General features: G+C 52.3%; 1 protein-coding gene across 20 annotated transcripts in view; it reads left to right on the plus strand.

The window, feature by feature from the left end:
• The first annotated feature begins 15912 nt into the window (after positions 1 to 15912).
• CAMK2B (calcium/calmodulin dependent protein kinase II beta) overlaps positions 15913 to 18836 on the plus strand; it is a 67752-nt gene continuing 64828 nt past the window's right edge. For 4 of the 20 annotated variants that reach the window (XM_074312114.1, XM_019731643.2, XM_019731645.2 and 1 more), the window contains exon 1: positions 16067 to 16391. In XM_074312114.1, coding sequence (XP_074168215.1) covers positions 16327 to 16391 — 65 coding nt within the window. In that variant the 5' untranslated portion in view covers positions 16067 to 16326. Of the gene's footprint in view, positions 16392 to 16884; positions 17030 to 18836 lie in introns of those variants that run through there. The other 16 variants (XM_074312119.1, XM_074312115.1, XM_019731644.2 and 13 more) reach the window with 12 other exon arrangements.

Genomic DNA, 18836 nt, shown 5'->3' on the forward strand with positions numbered 1-18836 from the left:
AGAAAAAAATCAGGAAAAATCTTCAGATGACACATATATTGGAATTATCAGCTCAGACTTTAACTGTTATTAATATTTTAAAGAAAATAGATAAGATAAAGAATTTCACTAGAGAAAAAATGTATAAATTCTAGAGCTGAAAACACAATGATTGATATTTATAATACAATTGATGTGTTTAAGATGGAACACAGAAAAGAGAGGATTAGTGGAAGTAGATTGATAGGATTAGTAAAAGATAGGGGAGTAAAAATGTCCATGCTGATACACAAAGATGGAGAACAGATAGAAAACACAGGTGCATGTAAGACACACATAGGACACATTGAAAAGTTCTAAAATATGTACAACTGGACTGAAAGAGAAAAAAATGGAGCAGAAGTAATGTTAGACATAAAGATTGATAATTTTAAAAACAAATGAATGCTACCAGTCTACAGATTCAAGACACTCACTGAACCCCAAGCAGTATAAATACAAGACAATCTTAAAAGGAGCCAGAGCAAAAAGGAGTGATGACAGAGTAACTTCAATGGAGTAACAATCAGACATAGCAGACATTTCAACACAAATGAATAATCAGAATGCGATAAAATAACATTTTTAAAGTTCTGGAAAAAACTGCCAACCTATTAGGTTGGTGCAAAAGTAATTGAGGTTTTTGCAATTTTTAACCTTTTAAACCACAATTACTTTTGCACCAACCTAATAGAATATTATAGAATTTGGTAGCAAAAATATCCTTCAAAAATAAAGGTGAGGGGCCGGACCGGTGGCTCAGGCGGTTAGAGCTCCGTGCTCCTAACTCCGAAGGCTGCCGGTTTGATTCCCACATGGGCCAGTGGGCTCTCAACCACAAGGTTGCCGGTTAGATTCCCGCAAGGGATGGTGGGCTGTGCCCCCTGCAACTAGCAACGGCAACTGGACCTGGAGCTGAGCTGCGCCCTCCACAACTAAGACTGAAAGGACAATAACTTGACTTGGGAAAAAGGCCTGGACGTACACACTGTCCCCCAATAAAGTCCTGTTCCCCTTCCCCAATAAAATCTTTAAAAAAATAAAATAAAATAAAAATAAAGGTGAAATGAAGGCATTTATATTTTTTTAAAAAGTGAAAATTAAAAAATGAGAGTCTTCATTGAGGCAGAATACCTGCACTAAAACAAAACAAAACAAAAAGTACAAGGAGTTCTTTCTAACCCCAGATAGAAACATGGCAATAAAGAGCGATGGATGGAAAGGGTGAGTGTAAACGAATATTGACTCTCTAAAACATTAAATAATGCCTTCTATGGTTTAAAATATATGTAAAAATAAAACGCATGACAATAATAAAAGAAATGGAAAGGACGAACATGGAAATAGAGTGTTTTTAAGGTCTGGGAAGGGTAAAAAAAAAAAAGGGTGGTAATTTATGGTAGAACCTAACAAGTAAAGGGTGCTTGTTGCCATCAAGTGTAACTTTGAATAGTAAGAGTGTAAATAGTAAATAGTAGGAAAGGAATGCATAACTACCAGGCTGATAGATGGGGGAATGGAATGATAAAAAAAACTTAATCCTCCCCCCAAAAAGGCAAGAAAGGAAAGGATTAAAAGAATATAAAACAGGTGGGATAAATAGAAAACAAAAATCACAAAGTAGGTATACACTTAATACTTCAGGAAGTATCTGAAATGTAAATGGACTAAATATTGCAACTATCAGACTGAGAAAGACAATCCAAACAAAACAAAAAATTAAACTGTCGCTACAAGAGGCACATCTTAAATGTAAGGATGCAGAGAAGTTGACAAAGGGATGGAAAAATACAAAGCAGGAGTGGCATGGGTCCCTAAGACCACTGTCAGGCTTGGTTCACTAGGACTCACAGGACCCAGAGAGCGGTTATATTCACAATGACGGAAGGAGATAGACTCAAACCAGCAAAGGGAAAGGGAAAATCCCAGGAGAAACCATGCACCAGCTTCTGGGTGCCCCTCCCCAGTTCAGCTGTATGGGACACGCTTAATTCTCCCAACCCTAATGTGTGATGACACAGATGAGGCTCCGCCAGCCTAGGAGTCACCTGAGCCTGGGTGTCAAGGGCTTTCACTGGGAGTCACTCGCACTGTCTGCATGACTAACCTTAGCTACTCCGTCTCCAGTCCCCAGAGGTCGAACCGAAACAGCAGAGCCCAGGGCCTCAGACCGTACGACAGGCGTTCATGACGAGCCGTTAGCATCAGCTGTCTGGTCGTATCCATCAGCTGGGGCCGCCATGACAAATACCACAGGCTGGTGGCTTACACAACAGACACTGACTTTCTCGCAGTTCCGGAGGCTGGAAGACCAGAATGTCAGCAGGTTTGCTTTCTCCTGAGGCCTCTCTCCAGGCGTCTCGCTGTGTCCTCACATGGCCTTTCCTCTGTGTGTGTGCATCCCTGGTATCCCCTCCGTGTGTCCTTAGAAAGACATTAGTAAGATTGGATTAGGGCTCATCCAAATGGCCTCACTTGAACTTGACCACCTCTTTAAAGGCCCAGTCTCTAAATACAGTCACATTCTGAGGTCCTGGGGATTAAGGTTTCAACATATGGATTGGGGGAGGAGGGTGCATTTAAGTTCAAAACATCTTTCAAAGTGATACAGTAGGGCCCAAGACCTCAGGCATACAAAAACACTTTTTTTAGGCAGGATATTCCGAGGGCTCAGAGGCTATTTCCCAGAAGCCAGTCCAGGGTCAGCCATGTCTTGGAATTGGTAGGGTTTCGGTAAACCAAGTGTGACGTGTTAATCCTTTACTGCACACCATACAAGCACTAACCAAAAGAAAGCTAATGTAGCTATACTATCAGTAGATAAAATAAACATTAAGAAAATAAGGATAACGAGAGATAAAGAGGGACATCATGATAAAAGGGTATATTCAGTAGAAATATACAAAAGTTTTAAATGTTGTATAAACCTAACAACACAACTTCAAAATATATATAGTAAAATGACAACACTAAAATGAGAAATAAAAAATTGGCAACTATAGTGAAAGACTTTAACCTGCCTCCTTTAATGTTTTTGAGAACAAGCCGACCAAAAAAAAAAAAAAAACACACACACACACACAAACCTCATTAAGGAGAAGATCTGAATAATTTGATTAACAAATGACATATTTGACATATATAGAATACGATACCGAATAATGACAAACTACACACAATTTTCCAGTGCATATGGAACATTACAAAAATTGGTCATATGGTTGAGCCATAAGTTTTAACACATTTTAAAGGTTTAAAATTATTCAAATTATGTCCTAGGAGTAGAAGGGAACTTTCTTATTATGTTAAAGAGTATCTACAAATAACTTTCTTAATCATGAGATATTGAAAACTTTCCCCTTGAGGTTTGCAATGAGACAAGGTTATTCAGATTCACCACTACCACTCATTGTATTGGCGAGTGTAGCCAGTGTAAAAGGCAAGTAGCGAAAGATCTAAAGATCTAAAGGAAGAAATAAAATAGTCATTACTTACAGATGAAATTATTGCGTACATAAAACACCCAAAAGAATGTCAGGCAACTTGTAAAAAATTAATATGTGAAATTAGCAAGTTTCCTGGCTATAATGTCACTATTTTAAAAATTGTATTTGTATATAACAGTAACAGTTAAAAATATTTTGAGAATTAGTATTTACAATAGCATTTTTAAAACATTAAAAAACTAGTAATAATCTAACAAAAGGCACGTGAAACCTGTATGTAGGAAATTATGAACTTTATTGAGATAAAGTAAACCTAAATAAATGGGAGGCTATAAGTAAATTTGAAGATCTAATTGGCTTTATTACACGATTCATGAATTGGGCAGCCTCTCACCCAGCGAGCAGGGATACTCCCAGGCGTTGCACAGGATGGAAGGCTTTACAGAAAGGAGGGTGGGACCAGCAAGTCACCAGCAAGAGGAACATGAAACTTCATTGGAGGAAAGTAAGAGTTCAGGTGATGATGGCATCTAATTGGCTGAGCTGTGGAGTTTCCATTGGCTGGGGTTGTTGTTGGGCAAGAGGAAAGCCTTCCTACCTCCCGCTGGAAGTCGTAGCACTTCCTCTTTGGGAGTGTCTTGTGGTCTCCTGTTGGGGTAGAAGGAAACTTTCTTATTATGTTAAAGAGTATCTACAAATAACCTTCTTAATCATGAGGTATTGAAAACTTACCCCTTGAGGTTAACTGAGTGGAGTGGTAGGTGTGAGAGCTCCCTCTACAGGCCTTCTCCACTCCAGCTTTAGTTGAGATCCCTTTATGTTCAGACGTCTATCATGTTTGTGGATTGGAAGACTCACTAAGGAAATGACTTCAGTTCTCTGCACCCTGAGCTATACAAGTATTTAATGCACATCATTCCCCCAAAATAGTGGCAGGGGTGTGTGTGTCTGTGAAGTTGACAAGCTGATTCTAAAATATATTTGAAATTGCAAACAACCAGGAGCAGACGAATTGGAGGAGGGAAGGAGCCACAGCCACGGAGCTGGAGGACGTGTGCTACAGTCAGTGTGCAGGTGGGTTTGCTCAAGGACAGAAACAACCGAGTCCAGGAACAGGCCCCCACGTCTGGGACAGAGCTAATGCTTGCTTGTAAACTGGGGTTAAGAATAGTCGTTTCCAAAATTATCGCTGAGTAAATTGAACACCTGAATGGAAAAAAGTCTTGATGCCAACTGTACAAATACACACGCGCGCGCACACACACACACCCCTAATTCATAAGGATTGTAGAGCTAATTCTGAGGGATAAACAATAAAGCTATAGAAAATACATAAGATATCTTCAGCAGCTTGGGGGAAGGCAGTAATTTCTTAAATATAATAGAAAAAGCACAACGCCATTGAAGAAAAAACTTGATAATTTGATCACATTGAAATTAAGAATTTATATTTATAAAAAGACATTAATAACGTGAAATAAGGTGAAAAGGCAAAAGCTGCTTTCAGTGCATATATGTGAGAGAGGCTCTGATCCAGAATATATAAAGAACTTTTACAAATCAATAAGGTAGAGACAACCAACCAGAAGCAAAATGGGGAGAGTCGTGAGCTGCACTTCCCGAGAAGGGCCGTCCAAACTGCCCACAAGCACACGAGAAGGTACTTATCGCCTCTAGGGTTCAGGGGACGGAGGTTAAGGCCAGAGCAACCCCCACACCCACCTGAATAGCCCCAAATCTTAGCACTCCAGATCTGCCCAGCTAGACTGCAACCAGCACTTCTGTATCTGTAGGTGGGAATGTCACTTGGTACAGCCACCGTGGGAACCTGCATTGGCCATTAGAGGTGAGCACACACCAATGACCCTGGAATTCCACTCATAGGTGTTTGCAATCAGTAGTGCCCACACGTGTCCACCGAGGTGACCGAGGGCGCTCACGGCACGATGGGCACACAATGGCACAGCCCCCCCAACCAGAGCTGGCACAGCTGTGGAGACGTCGCTGTCCTGCATGCAGGTATCAGACCTAACACTGAGAGGGACCAGACACAAAGGAGGAAATGTTTCACAGGCCCAGTTCTTTCAACGTCATAAGTAGGCCCCGCTGCTCTGGGTTGGCGGAGGTGACAGTGGCCGCCATGGTGGGGTAGCCCGCACTGGTGCTGGGTGAGGGGACGCCCACTGCATCTGCATGCATGTGACCTCTGCCCTTTCCTGTGTGTGACACCTCGAGGAGTGGTGATTGGGACCTGTCCTCTGGCCTGTGCTCCCTGCTGCTGCCCTCTCTCCCTCCGCGGGTCCCAATGAAGCTGCTGCTTTCTAAATGTTTTCTTTTGAAGGAGTCTGACATTTACAGAAAAGTTACAAAACAGTCCACAGGGCTCCTATATACTCTTGAACCGAACTCCCCGGTTGTTAACATTGGACCACATCTGCCTTACAGGTTTTTCTGTCTCCATCCTGATTTTCTCTGGCTCACTGGATAATCAGCGGGAGGTATAGTACCCCGTTATCCCTTCGTGTCCTTGTGCAAAACCGGGTTCCTCTCCCAGGTAAACACAGCGCAACTGTCAAAACCAGGAACTGAATCTTGCTGCAGTGTCACCATGGAAAGCACAGACCCCAGGCGAGGTTTGTGGGCTGCTTTCAGGACACCCTGCAGGCTCAGTGTCCCGTCCACCCCGATGCACTTGGCGCGTGTGCTCAGGGGCTCTGGCCGAGTGAACGCGGCTCCCAGTCACCCTGCGTTTCCCCCCGTGACGTTTTCGCAGAGTTCTGGTCAGCGGCTTTGTGAGGGTCTCCTCCGTTTTACCTCCGTTTCCTCATGGGTGACGCAGAGGTGACCCTGTAATGCTGATTTGTTCCTCCCCTGGTGAGGTTCCTTCTGCCACGTGGCTCAGATGGCACCTGCCTGGTCTGCACCGTGCTCTCCGTCTGTCCTGCAGACCTGGGCTTCCCTCTGTGTGACCCCCTGACCGAAGGACGCCCACGCCTGCATTGTGGGTCTTCTGTCACTTCTCAGGTTCATTTGTGGGAATGTCTTCCTTTCAACCTTGTTTCTTAAGGGCATTTTTACTGCGTAAGAATTTGGGGGATTGACAGCTTTTTTCCTTCCAAACTTTGCTTATGTCATGTTTTACTGTTTCAGGTGTGCACACGTTATAATCCTTAAGTTGCTTTCTTGAATGTAATGTGTCTTTTTATATTTATCCTGACTGGTGTTTGGTGAGATTATTGGATATGTAAATGGGTGTTTTCCATCAAGTTTGGGGAGTTTTTGGCCATTGTGTCTTCAAATACTTATTCTGCCTCAATTTCATGCCCTTTCTTCTGAGACTCTGATTATACGTGTGCAGACACTCTAAAGCTGGTCCCAGGTCTTTAAGGCTCTCTCATTTCCCTTCCCCGTTTTTACTCATATTCTTCAGATTACAGCGTGTCGATTGATCTGCCTTTATACATATATATATAATCTTTCATTTTGGGGCTGAGATTTTGATCCATTCACTGATTAAAACCACAGCTTTCTTTAATTCTTTGAGCATATTTATAATACTGCCTTACAGTCTGCCAAGTCCGACACCTGGGTCATTTGGGGTTCACTATCTCAGTGTCTGCTTTTGCCTTGCCTGGGGGGGGGTCACATGTTTCTGTTTCTTTGTATACCTAGTGGGTTTTCTTAACTGTGCGCTGGACATTGTGGCTAAGACATGAAGCAACTCCGGGTCCCGTTACTTTCCTCTGAAGGACTCTTGTTTCTGTGGCAGATCAGTCCCTACCTGATGACTGGAAGTTGTCTGGGTTTGTTTTGTGTGTTGTTGTTGCACCTCCTGGAAAATCGAGGCACCCCTCTACTGCAGCTCGACCCCGTCCTGCCCTGTGTATGTGCAGCCTGGTGTCAGCAGGGACCCACAAGTCCCCACGCATGGGTCTCAGCACGCTGCACACAGCTCCCTCTTCTCTGCTGGCCCTTGTCAGGCACATGTGACCTCTGTGCACAGCCAGGAGTTGTCCCCTGGCGAGAGCAGAGAGACTATAAGTTTCCCTGTCGGGGCCCCCAGTCCAGCACCATCTGACAACAGTCGTCTCATACACGGTGTCCAGGTTTATGGTTCCTTACGCGGGAGGGCTGGTCTGGTGCCAGCTGGTCTGTAATGTCTACAAGTGGAAGCCTCAGCGGACAAGGCGATGCTCATCGCCACTCCAGGCCCCATGCCCTGCTGGCCCCTGGGCCCAGGGACCCTACTCTGCTGGATGCCCCCACCTGGGGCTTCCAGATGCCCGCGTCCTGCTGTGTCACCTTGTGCTTGCCCCTTAGCTCCGTGGTCACCCTGCCCCAGACCACCTGCTCGAGGTTTGCTCCCCCAGACAGGCCACTTCTCTCCTGGTGATCTTCATGCGGCTGTGGTCTCTGCTCCTTCTCGGTGGCTCGGTCGGTGCTGTCAGGGCTCATCTCTGCTCTGGCTGCAGGTCCGTCTCCCGTGAGCTGCAGCTGTTGGCGCCTGGGACCCCTGCACAGCCCTGAGCAGAACGAACGTCTTCCCCAAACCTGCACCCCTCATGTCTCCTCTGCCCTGATGCCCTAAGCAGGGGTGCCCACCACGTCCTTATTCCAAACCACTCTCCCAAGTGCCGCCCTCTGGGCCCTGCCAATACAGCGGCATCAATAACCCAAAAGATGTGCAGTTTGTGGGTGTGGGGGTGGAAAGGCCGGGGTGGGGTGGGGCTGGGAAGGGGAGGAGGCCCAGGGAAGCCCAGGTCCTGCAGTGGCAAGCGACCCAGCAGAATGCCCTGGGCGCCTGAGGGCTGTGAGGAGGGAGCGGCCATTGTCCCCAGGCTCGGGACCTGCCGTGGTGTGAGGGGCAGCCTGCTTTATGGCCTGCGTGAGCCACTGCCCTGCACACACTGACTGCTGCGAGGGTTGGGCTGAGGACAAGGCCCATCCAGTCACCTCTGTGAGGGAGCCACTCCTGTGACTGTCCTGTGTCTGAGCCCCAAAGCAGGGATTGTGGCCCAGGTGGGGACAGGAGGCTGTGCCTGCTGTGCGAGGCTTCTGTCCCTACGGGGAAGACCAGCCCTGCTGAGGCTTGCAGGAGCCAAGGCGCCTTGGCTGGGGCCTGGGTGGGACAGCCTGGCAGGGACCAGCCACTCTGCAGGGCTCAGGGGCCACCCACTGCCCTCAGGGCCCTGGGTGGAGGAGAGACCAGAAACTGGGAGACTCTGAACATGGGGGCACCTCAGAGGAGGCCGAGGGGTTGCGGGAGGCAGGATGGGTGCATGGCGTTCCCAGGGGAGTCCGAAGGGTCAGGTCCCATCTCCTGAGACCCACTACTTCCGTTGCCAGTGGGGGAGCTCAGAGGCAGCCAGCGGGTGAGTCTGGGGCAGCGGCTCATGACCTTGACGTTCTGTTTCCCGCGTGTGGACCCCTATGCGGGTGTCCTGCACAGCCCACTGGCTGGCCTGTCGGGAGTTGGGGGGCCAGGCACAGGGCTAGCCTCCCACCCCCTCATGGAGCCCAATGTCTCCCTTTGCAGGGCGTGAAGTGACACCGTACCTCGTGCAGGAGGGCCAGCGAGGCTGCTGTGTCCCATAATTACACGCTGTGTGCACACTGCATTGTATTTGGCCCCCCCACACACGAGGCTCTTGTCTGCATGCAGCCCTCCCCCCTGTCACATTCCCAGCGTCACATGCCGGCATCTCCGTCCCCTCCTCTGTGTATCTGCCAGGCCAGTCCCTGGCGGGGGCGATTTGGGTTGTTTCCAGTTTTCTCGGTTATAAATAGCACCCCTGTGCATGTCTTTATTACAAATCCTCCTTTCCTCCAAAACCCTGAATAGCTGAGTCCCGGGGGGCACCCAGGGCCCAGCAAGCGCATCCTACAAACCCTTCCTGCTTCCTGGCGCCTCCTACCTCTGGTGACTGGTGCTGGTCACACTGCAGGATGGCAGCTCCTTCCAGGTTCCCAGGCACAAACTGAGCCAGCACCAATAGCAAAGCTCCGTGTTTCCTGAGGTTGTGCCCCCCAGACTCAGGAAGGGCCCCAGAGGAGGACTGAGGCTTCGGCCGGTCCCCTTGTCAGGCTGGGTGGTTTGTTTCCCCTTCTTTTCCCATCATTCTCCTTGACTTTTCTTAATAGTACAAATATAAGAAGGGAAAACATTCTTACTGTGCGAAGTTCACCGCAGGTTTTCCACGTCTTCTATGGTGTTTCACTTGTTTTGAGTCATTATGAGTAATTTATATTTTCCCAGAAAAGTATCCATTTCACATACGTTCCTCTATTTACTGGTAAAATCGTGCACATTGCACTGTTTGATAATTTCCTCCTTTGTGTACCTACGTCTTGGGCTTATTCTTGTTATTGACCAGCCTTGTCAAAGATTTGTCTGTTTTACTGTCTAAACTCTTTTTCAAAGATCCAGCTTTTGGTGTTACTGAATAGCTGGGCTGTCGAGCGTTTCCATTCCATTAATTTCTGGCCTCATCAGGGCGTCCCTTTACTTTCTTGGGCTATCTTGTCTCTCTCCTCCAGCTTCTCCAGCTGCAAGCGAGTGGACTCCCATCTGGCTGTTTTCTCAGAGGCCTGTGGGGTCCTGGCTTCACCCGTGTGTTTATAGGTTTCATTTTCATAGTTTCCATAATTTGTAATTTTAATTTCCTGTTGAGTGGATGTATTTGGCTTCCTGTACTTATTTATTTTTAATTTCATTGCACTGTTGTCACTGATTCCTGCTTTTGTAGAATTTTCGAGATTTCCTATGTGTCCTAAGGCTTGCCCAGTCGCTGCCACTGAGAGGAATGTGCATTCTCCATGTGATGCCAGCGTCAGCGTACATTTCAGTGATTTTTAAAGCTGAGGTGTAATTTACACACATAATTACACATAACTGACATGGAAATTGCATTTGCATAAACATGCCCTGTTTTTAAGTTTGCTCAGTTGTTGACAAATTAATACACTTGTGTAACCACAAGAAAATGTAGAGATTCTACCATCCCCGAACCCCTGGGGCTGCTCCATGTCAGCACCCGCCCCCACGGACCTCTGCAGGGACAGCTTCCTTTCTGCTGCGCCCCATGGATTGGTCCTAGGGGTGTGTAGAAGTGGGGTGTGTTCTCTGTGTCTGCCTTCTTTCATTCAGCTCGGTCCGAGAGGCTCACGTGCGTCGTAGGGCAGCAGCGGATCCTACACCGAGCTGTGTTCCTGTCCATGGGCGTCCACGGGGCTTCCAGTCTCGGTTACTATGAATAGAGCTACTGTAGACATTCTTTACAAATGTCTTTTTTTTGAACATATGTTTTTATTTTTTGGGTAAATACCTAGAAAAGGTATTAGTAAGTCATAGTGAAGGCACTTGTTTAGCTTATAAGAAACTGTCAACAGTTCTCCCCATTTGTGCACCTTTGCTTTACAGTGTTTTCATCTGTTAACAATAGTAAACCCTAACTTAGCTCTTGTCACAACACAGAGACTCCTAATAGGGTGAGAATTAGAACCAGGCTGGCGTGGTGCTTTCTGTTCCACTGGCCTCAGCAGACACTGGCTCCTTGGGGTCAATACCAGAGAGCGGTGGGGCACATGGCATAGGTGGGGCAGGGAGGCCGTGACCCCAACACGCAGTCTCCCCCTTATTCAGTGATAGAGCTCACATGTGGGGTCAAAACCTTTTTCCTAGCATCTTGGAGCTAAGTGAAGTCTTTTTTTTCTTTTTTAAAGATTTTGTTGGGGAAGGGAACAGGACTTTATTGGGGAACAGTGTGTACTTCCAGGATGTTTTTCCAAGTCAAGTTGCTGTCCTTTCAATCTTAGTTGTGGAGGGTGCAGCTCAGCTCCAGGTCCAGTTGCCATTGCTAGTTGCAGGGGGCAGAGCCCACCATCCCTTGCAGGACTCGAGGAGTTGAACAGGCAACCTTGTGGTTGAGAGCCCACTGGCCCATGTGGGAATCGAACCGGCAGCCTTTGGAGTTAGGAGCACGGAGCTCTAACCGCCTGAGCCACCAGGCCGGCCCCCTAAGTGAAGTCTTGATTAGATTCTGGCCAGTGGGTATTAGGGGAGGGTCATGTGGCCAGAAGCTGACGAGTGCCCACAGTCCGTCCTCCTTTTCGCTCTCCGGCTCCTAGGGACCTGGACGCAATGGCTGGGTCTCTATGTTGGAACACCAGGAAGAGAGCCAGCCCTGGCAGCAGAGCTGCCCCCTCTCGGTGCTTGGGGGCAGGGAAGTCCATGGCTGATACACACAGGTCCTCTGTGTCTGCGATGGGAACCCCAGGCCTGTAGCCACTTCAGCATGCCCTGTGTGCTTGCGGGTAGGAGGTGAGCAGGTGGGCACAGGAGGGGCCTGAGTGCAGGTCTCCTGACTCACACCAAGACGCAGTTTCCACAACAAAACCCTGGCGTCCATGGTGAGGGAGGTACAATCTGGGAGTGATTCCCCAGCCCCTCCTAGCTATTTGGGACACTGGTGTCATGCTGCCTGAACAGCCCTGGTCGACGGAGACAATTGTGTGAGCCCAATACGAGGTCGGCAGAGAGCTGGGCTGGGACAAAGCCTGGACTTCTGGGGCCCAGGGTCACAGGCATCTCCAGAAGAATGGTGGTGACACCAACCGGGAGAGATGCGATGGAGTTGGACAAGAACAGGCTACGGGCCTGGGGCTTGGGGGGGGAGCCCCAGTCAGCCAGAGGCCTGGGAGGGGTTCAGGAGAGGTGGCAGGAGCAGAGCTGAGCCCCTGCCTGCGAGTGGGCTCAGCAGGGGGTCCCTGTACCCTGCATATGGTCTTTCACATACAGTGCTGCCCCCCTTGGGCTTGGATTCCTAGTGAAAAAGAGGAGGTCTGCAGGTCTGTCCCCTCATGTCCTCCGTGCCGGACACTCCCTGTGTCCAAGGCTAACTGGTTAGCTTTGTCACTTTGTTTGTTAGTATTTAGGTGGCTCAGACTCCCTTGGGGGACTCAGGTACCAAGCAGAACGCGCGTATGAACAAATGACAGAACATGGCGGTGTCTTGCAGGCCCTCTCTTCCCGCCTTCTTCTTTCCCAACACACCAGCCAGCTCCAGCCACAGGGCCCTTGCATCGCAGCTGCTTCTGCCTGCAGTGCCTTTCCCCTATCCTAGTGTCTCTGTCATTCAGATCTCGGCTTAAATGTCACCTCCTCAGGGGCCTCCCCTGGGCACGTACTCTGAAGTTATCACCCTGTCACTCTCCAGCAAATCACTACTCAGTGTTTTCACGTTTGTTTTTTGTTGGTCTTGGGCATGAGCCCACCTCATTCCCAAGTGTGACTCGGTGCCTGGGCAGAGCCAGGCACAAATGGCACACAGTAACCACATGAACAAGGCCAGTAGTCACCCTTGAGCTGACACAGTGGCTAAAGGCACCAGATATAAAGTCAGGCAGATCTAGGTGCCAGTACTGGTTTTGCCACAGACTAGCTTTGTGACCTGAGCCCAGTTACAGAGTCTTTCTGTGCCTCAATTTCCTTATTTGTAAAAGGAGGCTAACGATAGCCCCTATCTTGCAAGGTTGCTATAACATTTACATGAGGTAGTGGGTGTTAGACCTTTAGAAGATTTTCCAGTATGTAGTGAGTACATTGTAAATTATAGCTTGGCCACCATCACCTTCACTGTCACCTCCATCACCACCATCACAATTACCACCATCACCACCCATCACCACCATCACCACCACCATCATCACCACCACCACCATCACCACCACCATCACCATCACCACCACCACCACCACCACCATCACCACCACCACCACCACCATCACCACCACCATCACCATCACCACCACCACCACCACCACCATCACCATCACCACCACCATCACCACCACCATCACCATCACCACCACCACCACCATCATCATCACCATCACTACCAAATAGTCCTCCCATGTTTGCCACAGCATCCTGCATGGGCTGCCACATCAAGGGCCAGGTGATTGGAGATGGATGACTGGGATCTTTGTGCTCTGGGGAACTGCAGCATGCTCGTCCAGGCAGATGACTGTGCCTGAGAGGTGGTGGCAATGACATCCCTCCCATGACAGCAGCCCCTGGGGGTGAGGAGACAGAGGATGCCATGGCTTTCCTTGGGGGACTGAGCCCCAGTGCAGCACTTTTGGCTCTGCAGATGTGATGCTTGTTGCCATGGGGACCATCCTAACAACAACCTCCCAGAACTGAGAGCTGATATTCCCCACACCCACCCCAGCTGCCACGCGGGAGGGAGAGCCCTCCTCACTGATGAAAGCAGCTAGAAAGGATAAGGGGGGAGGCGGAGATGACATGGGGTGCGGGTGGAAGAGGTCCCTTTCAAAAGGAGGGATGGGAGGCAAAACCCAGATGAGAGGCCTTCTGGGGGGCCCCAGAAAGAGTTATGGCTGGCAGCCTCTCACCCTTCTAGCGTTTCCACTCTGCTGGGGAGGAGCCCTCTGGGCCTGGAGGTGGGGAGTGAGTTGCTCTGTGAGTGGGGGTGAGGGGTTAGGCTGTGTAGGACTGTCAGGGTCTCTGGAGGCTCAGCTGTTCCCCACAATGGTGCTCTGCCCTCAAGGTTGCTCTGCGTCGCACCTTTAATGTTTCAGCCCAGGGGAGGGACTGCCCAGGGAACTTCAGGTGCTAACAGGAGTAGAAGAGAGGCCTCAAACTACACCCCTTCAGTGACCCTGACTTCTTGTATAACCTTGGACCTGGGCAGCCTCCTCACCCAGGGAAAGGGACCTCAAAACAAAGCACCCAGAGTGCTGCCGTGGAAGCCATGCATGTGTGTCACTGTGTGTGTGTGAGTGTGCGAGTGTGTGAAATAGGACGAGGCTTTGTACAGCAGGGGGGTTTCAGTCCCAAGCACGTTCTAGCTGTGTCACCTCTGTCTCTCTATCCCTTCTAATAAAATGGGTATAGCAAAAGTATAACCCTCCTAGGATTGTTTGAGGATTAAATAAGATAATTCATGTAGAATCAGGTAAGCAAATCAACGCTGTCATACCTTTAATGTCACTTCCTCATGGTATGGACTCGTGCTGGTACGAGTGTGTGACCTTGGCAGCGCCAAGAGTCTACTTGTAGCCTGGAGAGAGCCTGACTTGCCCAGGGGTGCAATTTTGTTTTGTTTGCTCTTTGCATTCTATTGTGAGCTCAGAACCACGCAGATGGCCCAGCATGATGGGTGAGAGGCTCCTGCGGGGTTGAACACAACCCCAGAGCAAGCCTCTGCTGGTCTGTGAGGGGCCTCACAGGAAAGGTGGTGTCGCCTGTCAGGACAGCTGGGGGCTCTGGTCCCAGCACTGTGGTGTGGTGGTGGTCTCCCATCCTGCCAATCCTGCTGCAATCAAGCCCATGCCCCCAAAGGCCCCTCACTGCCCCCAGTCAGGACTCACCATAACCCCAGTTATCCTTGGCCTCTGTCTTCTGGGTGTAAATCAGGGCTGCAAAAGCAGCAGAACCTGGACTGGTCCCACCTGGGCTGCTAATCTGCCGGATATCCATGTGCCAAAGGCAGCTTGGGGGAGGAGGCCCTGGCGGCCCCCACCCCAGAATCCCTTCGATGTGATCTTTTATCCAGGAAACATTTGTTGTGGCCTCTGGGGCCAGCCCTGGGCTGGCCACCAAGGTGAGTGATGAGCAGGACCAGGCCAGGCCAAGAGCCCACCACTGGGAGCCTACCTGCCGTGCTGTCAGTGGCTCACGTCAGGGCAGCCAGGCAACCCAAGTCCAGAGCTGGCTGCAAATTTCCTTCCTCAGGGCCAGCCCAGGATGGGCCCTGGCCCCGGCCACTCAGGGAGTGTGGGGGTACCAGATCCTGGTGGGTCCTCTTCTGGATCTGAAGTCCCCATTCTAGGTGGCAGCCTGGGCATAGCCCTGGGGGAGATTCTTCTGTGGAAAATTGGGGTCAGCCAGCTTCTCCTGCCAGCCCTCGTGCTCCCTCCTCCTCCTCCCCCAGGATGGACCCTCTTCTATCAGGCCAGAGGAGGTGGGGGGCAGGCAGGTGGATGACGCCTGGCACAGGGGAGAATGTGTCCTACTCCAGCAGGGGCTGTAAGCTCTCAGGACGTGAGTTCCCCTGACTCAAGGACCCAGGGCCTGAACTCCAACCGCCCCCTTGCTGGGACCTCTAGTGCAGACACCCCAGTACCCAGGGCTAGGAGGAGTGAGGGAGGGAGCGTTTGGGACCATGGGCAGGGGGCAGCCTCCAGCCCTTCACCTCCCACCCCCAGGATCTCCAGTGCGCACTCTGGTTTGGGGGTGACAGGACCATGCGGTGTGCGGCCAGGTCAGCTCAGCGTCTCCTCCCAGGGGTGTGAGGGATGAATCCTGTGGAACGGAGCACACGTGCCCCTCCCCCCTGAGCGCCCAGTGCCCTCTCGCAGTCCCGGGCAAGGTGGGCCTTAAGGCGACAGGGGGTTGGGTTCACTGTGCTCCCGTGTGTGCGCGCGCGCAGAGGGTCGCCAGCGGACATAGCCGGCTGTGCTTCTGTGCGTGGCCCTGAGCTCCAAGGACTTGTGTTCAGGGCACATGTGTGTGTGCGCGCGCGCGCGTGCGTGTGCAGGGCGCGGGTGCGGATGAGGGCGCGGGTGTGGGGCTCGCGCAGGGGGCGGCAGGAGGGATAGGCACGGCAGGCACGGCGGTGACAGCAGCGCCCGCGCTCCCCGCGCGTAGGTGTGCAGCGCGCTCCTGGCAAGCACGGAGCGCGCAGATCTCGCGTGCGCTCGCAGCCCAGCTTGGCCCCCTCCTGGCGCTGCGAGCCGAGGTGTCGCCCGCGTCCGCGTCGCCGTGCCCGCGAGCGGGAGCCGGAGTCGCCGCCGCCCGAGCGCAGCAGAGCGCACGCCGAGCCCGTCCGTCGCCGCCATGGCCACCACGGTGACCTGCACCCGCTTCACTGACGAGTACCAGCTCTACGAGGATATTGGCAAGTAAGAGCCGCGGCGCGTGCGTGCGGGGCCGGGACCCCGGACACCCAGACCTCCGCGCCGCCGGCTCCGGGCGCACTGCGGCCCGGCGCGCCCCCGGCTCCAACCGGCTCCGGGCCCGGAACGCACAGCCCTCCGGGGCCCGGACCCCCGGGCCCCTGGCCAGGTCGCCGGACTTCCGCGCGCTTGGCTCTGCCTGGTCCTGCTCAGCGAGGTCGCCCAGCCAGAAGCCCCGGCTCGGGACGCGGGGCTCAGTGCGGCGGGGGCGGCAGCAGGTGTCCCCCGAGCGCCCCGCAGACGTGACGCATTTGGCGGTGGGAGGTCAGAGAGGAGGGGCGCGCCTCGGCGGCTGCGGGTCCTGGAGCGTGGGGGAGGGGGCAGCCGGGGCCGAGGGTCATCCCTGGTGTGGGCCGTGCTGTCCCCACCCCCACTGAGCGGCTGGGCGCGGGGGCGGCAGGACCTGCTCCGCGCCTGCTCCTCCTCGTGGCTCCATCCGCGCGCGGGTGTCGTGGGGCGGGGGTGCTCGCTGCGCTTTGGGCCGCGTGGGAACAACCTATGCCGCGGGTCCCCCAGGGAATCTGTTCTGGGGGATTTTCCCGAGATCCTTCCGGAAGGAGGAGTCTGGAGAGCTGGAAACCGAGGTCAGGGAACTGGGGTTAGGTCACTGGGCTGGAGATAAGGCGGTCAGGTGGGGAGCCTGCGGGCTCCTGATTTCAGAGTCCTAGAGGTAGGTGGGGGCCGGTGGGGAGGTGTTTGAAGGCTCTTTTCAGGTAAGGCCATACCTGGGAACAGGTGGCTCCCCGGCTCTACTCGCTAATGTGAAGACTGTAGGGCCCTCGCCCTGGCTTTGCTGGGGGGGTGCAGATCACGAAGCCGGTCAGGGGCTCCTCTGCGTCTGGGGCTGCGGCTCTGTGAGTCGGGGTCTTCACCCCAGCCTGGTGCCAACGAGCCCCATCCTCCTCCATCCCAGCCGCCGAGGTTTCCTCTTACACATCCAGCAGCGGATCCTTTTTTTCTCTTTCTAAACAAGCGTCTGTGTTGACACCTTGTTTGGGATGGATGCTGACCATTGATGATTGTGGGTGCGGTACTGGGAGGAGCCTGGGGTGCAAATACCCAGGCCCAGGGGCTGCGGGGTGACATGCAGGGGCCCATGGTGGGGCCAAGGCTGGGCGGCGTACCCACAAACTCCCTGCCCTTGAGTGGGGTTGGTTGGGTGTCTGGCCCCAAGGTGGCTGGACCTGGAAACAGAACAGAGGGAAGGGCAAGATCTGCTTTCCCCGGGTTGACCCCCAGGACACCAGCTGGGGGCGGCCGTGGGAGGAAGAGCATCCCTTCCAGGGGAAGTCACGTTGTTCTTCACCCTCAGGGCTGCCTCTCTGTGAGCCCCCATTTGCTTGCTGGATGACCCTTGCTTCACATTCCTGTGACGCTCTGGTCCCAGCAGTGAGTGCTGAGCATGGCAGCTGCCACCCACAGCCACACTGGGAAGTGGGGTCCTTGGGCCTCTCCTGGGGAGCGAGAGCGGGTGGCAGCCCCCACAGTGCAGGTGCACCCCTACCACAGCCTGAGTGGGTGAGGAGGCCTAGTGTGTGTTTGGGGGGGAGGGGCAGGGCCTGAGAGGAGGGGAGGGGAACAGGGCTTCCTTCAGCTAGGCCTGCAGCCCTTTGTGGAGCGTCCCCAGGTGTGAGGCTCAGCCCTGCTGGGGCCTCCAGAGCAGGGAGGAGGCCAGGCAAGTGCAGGGGTGAGTGCAGGGAGCTGGGCACTCAGCCGCCCCGCCCAGGGCTGGGGTCCTCAGTGGCCATGTTGGCTGGTTGTTGACAGCGTCTGGCCTCCCGGAGGCACAGTTGGTGTTGCTTCCTGGCCCAGGTGGATGTGTCCAAGTTTATTTAAAGCTGCAGCCCCTGGCACCAGTCAGAGGACGCTGAGCGCCCTGCCTGGGAAGGCCAGGCCACTGGCCCACAGCTGCCCCTGTGACGTGGCCTCCAGCTTCTCCAGTCTCCCTCATCCCTTTCTCTACCCCCGCCAACTGCTAGGCATTGTCCACTGGGGCCTGGACTACAGGGTCTGAGGTCCAAAGGAGCTGTTTTCTTGGGCCCTGCCTTTGTCCGGCTGGGCCGGGCTGACGTGGCCCGTGTCCTGGGTTAAGAGCCACCTCGAGCTGGGGGTCCCCAGACAGGACAGAGCAGGGCAGGACACTTAGCCCAGCACAGAGCTGCCAGCAGTGTGATTTTAATGTGATTTCTCTTGATTTTAATCTGGGTAGATTTTTAAAATTGAGAAAACTTCCCAGAGTAATAAATACGTGTGTCTCTTCTGCCCAGAACTTAAAACTGTTCCTCCTCTATTGCCCTTTTGGCTTTAAGTTGTTTTTATAAGTTATAAGCCGTGAAGTACCACAAATCAGTGTGAAGCGCCATTTCCTCCAGCTGCTGTCATGCTCGTGGC

Source organism: Rhinolophus sinicus, linkage group LG09 (genome assembly GCF_036562045.2).
Source record: "Rhinolophus sinicus isolate RSC01 linkage group LG09, ASM3656204v1, whole genome shotgun sequence".
Classification (NCBI taxonomy): Eukaryota; Metazoa; Chordata; class Mammalia; order Chiroptera; family Rhinolophidae; genus Rhinolophus; species Rhinolophus sinicus.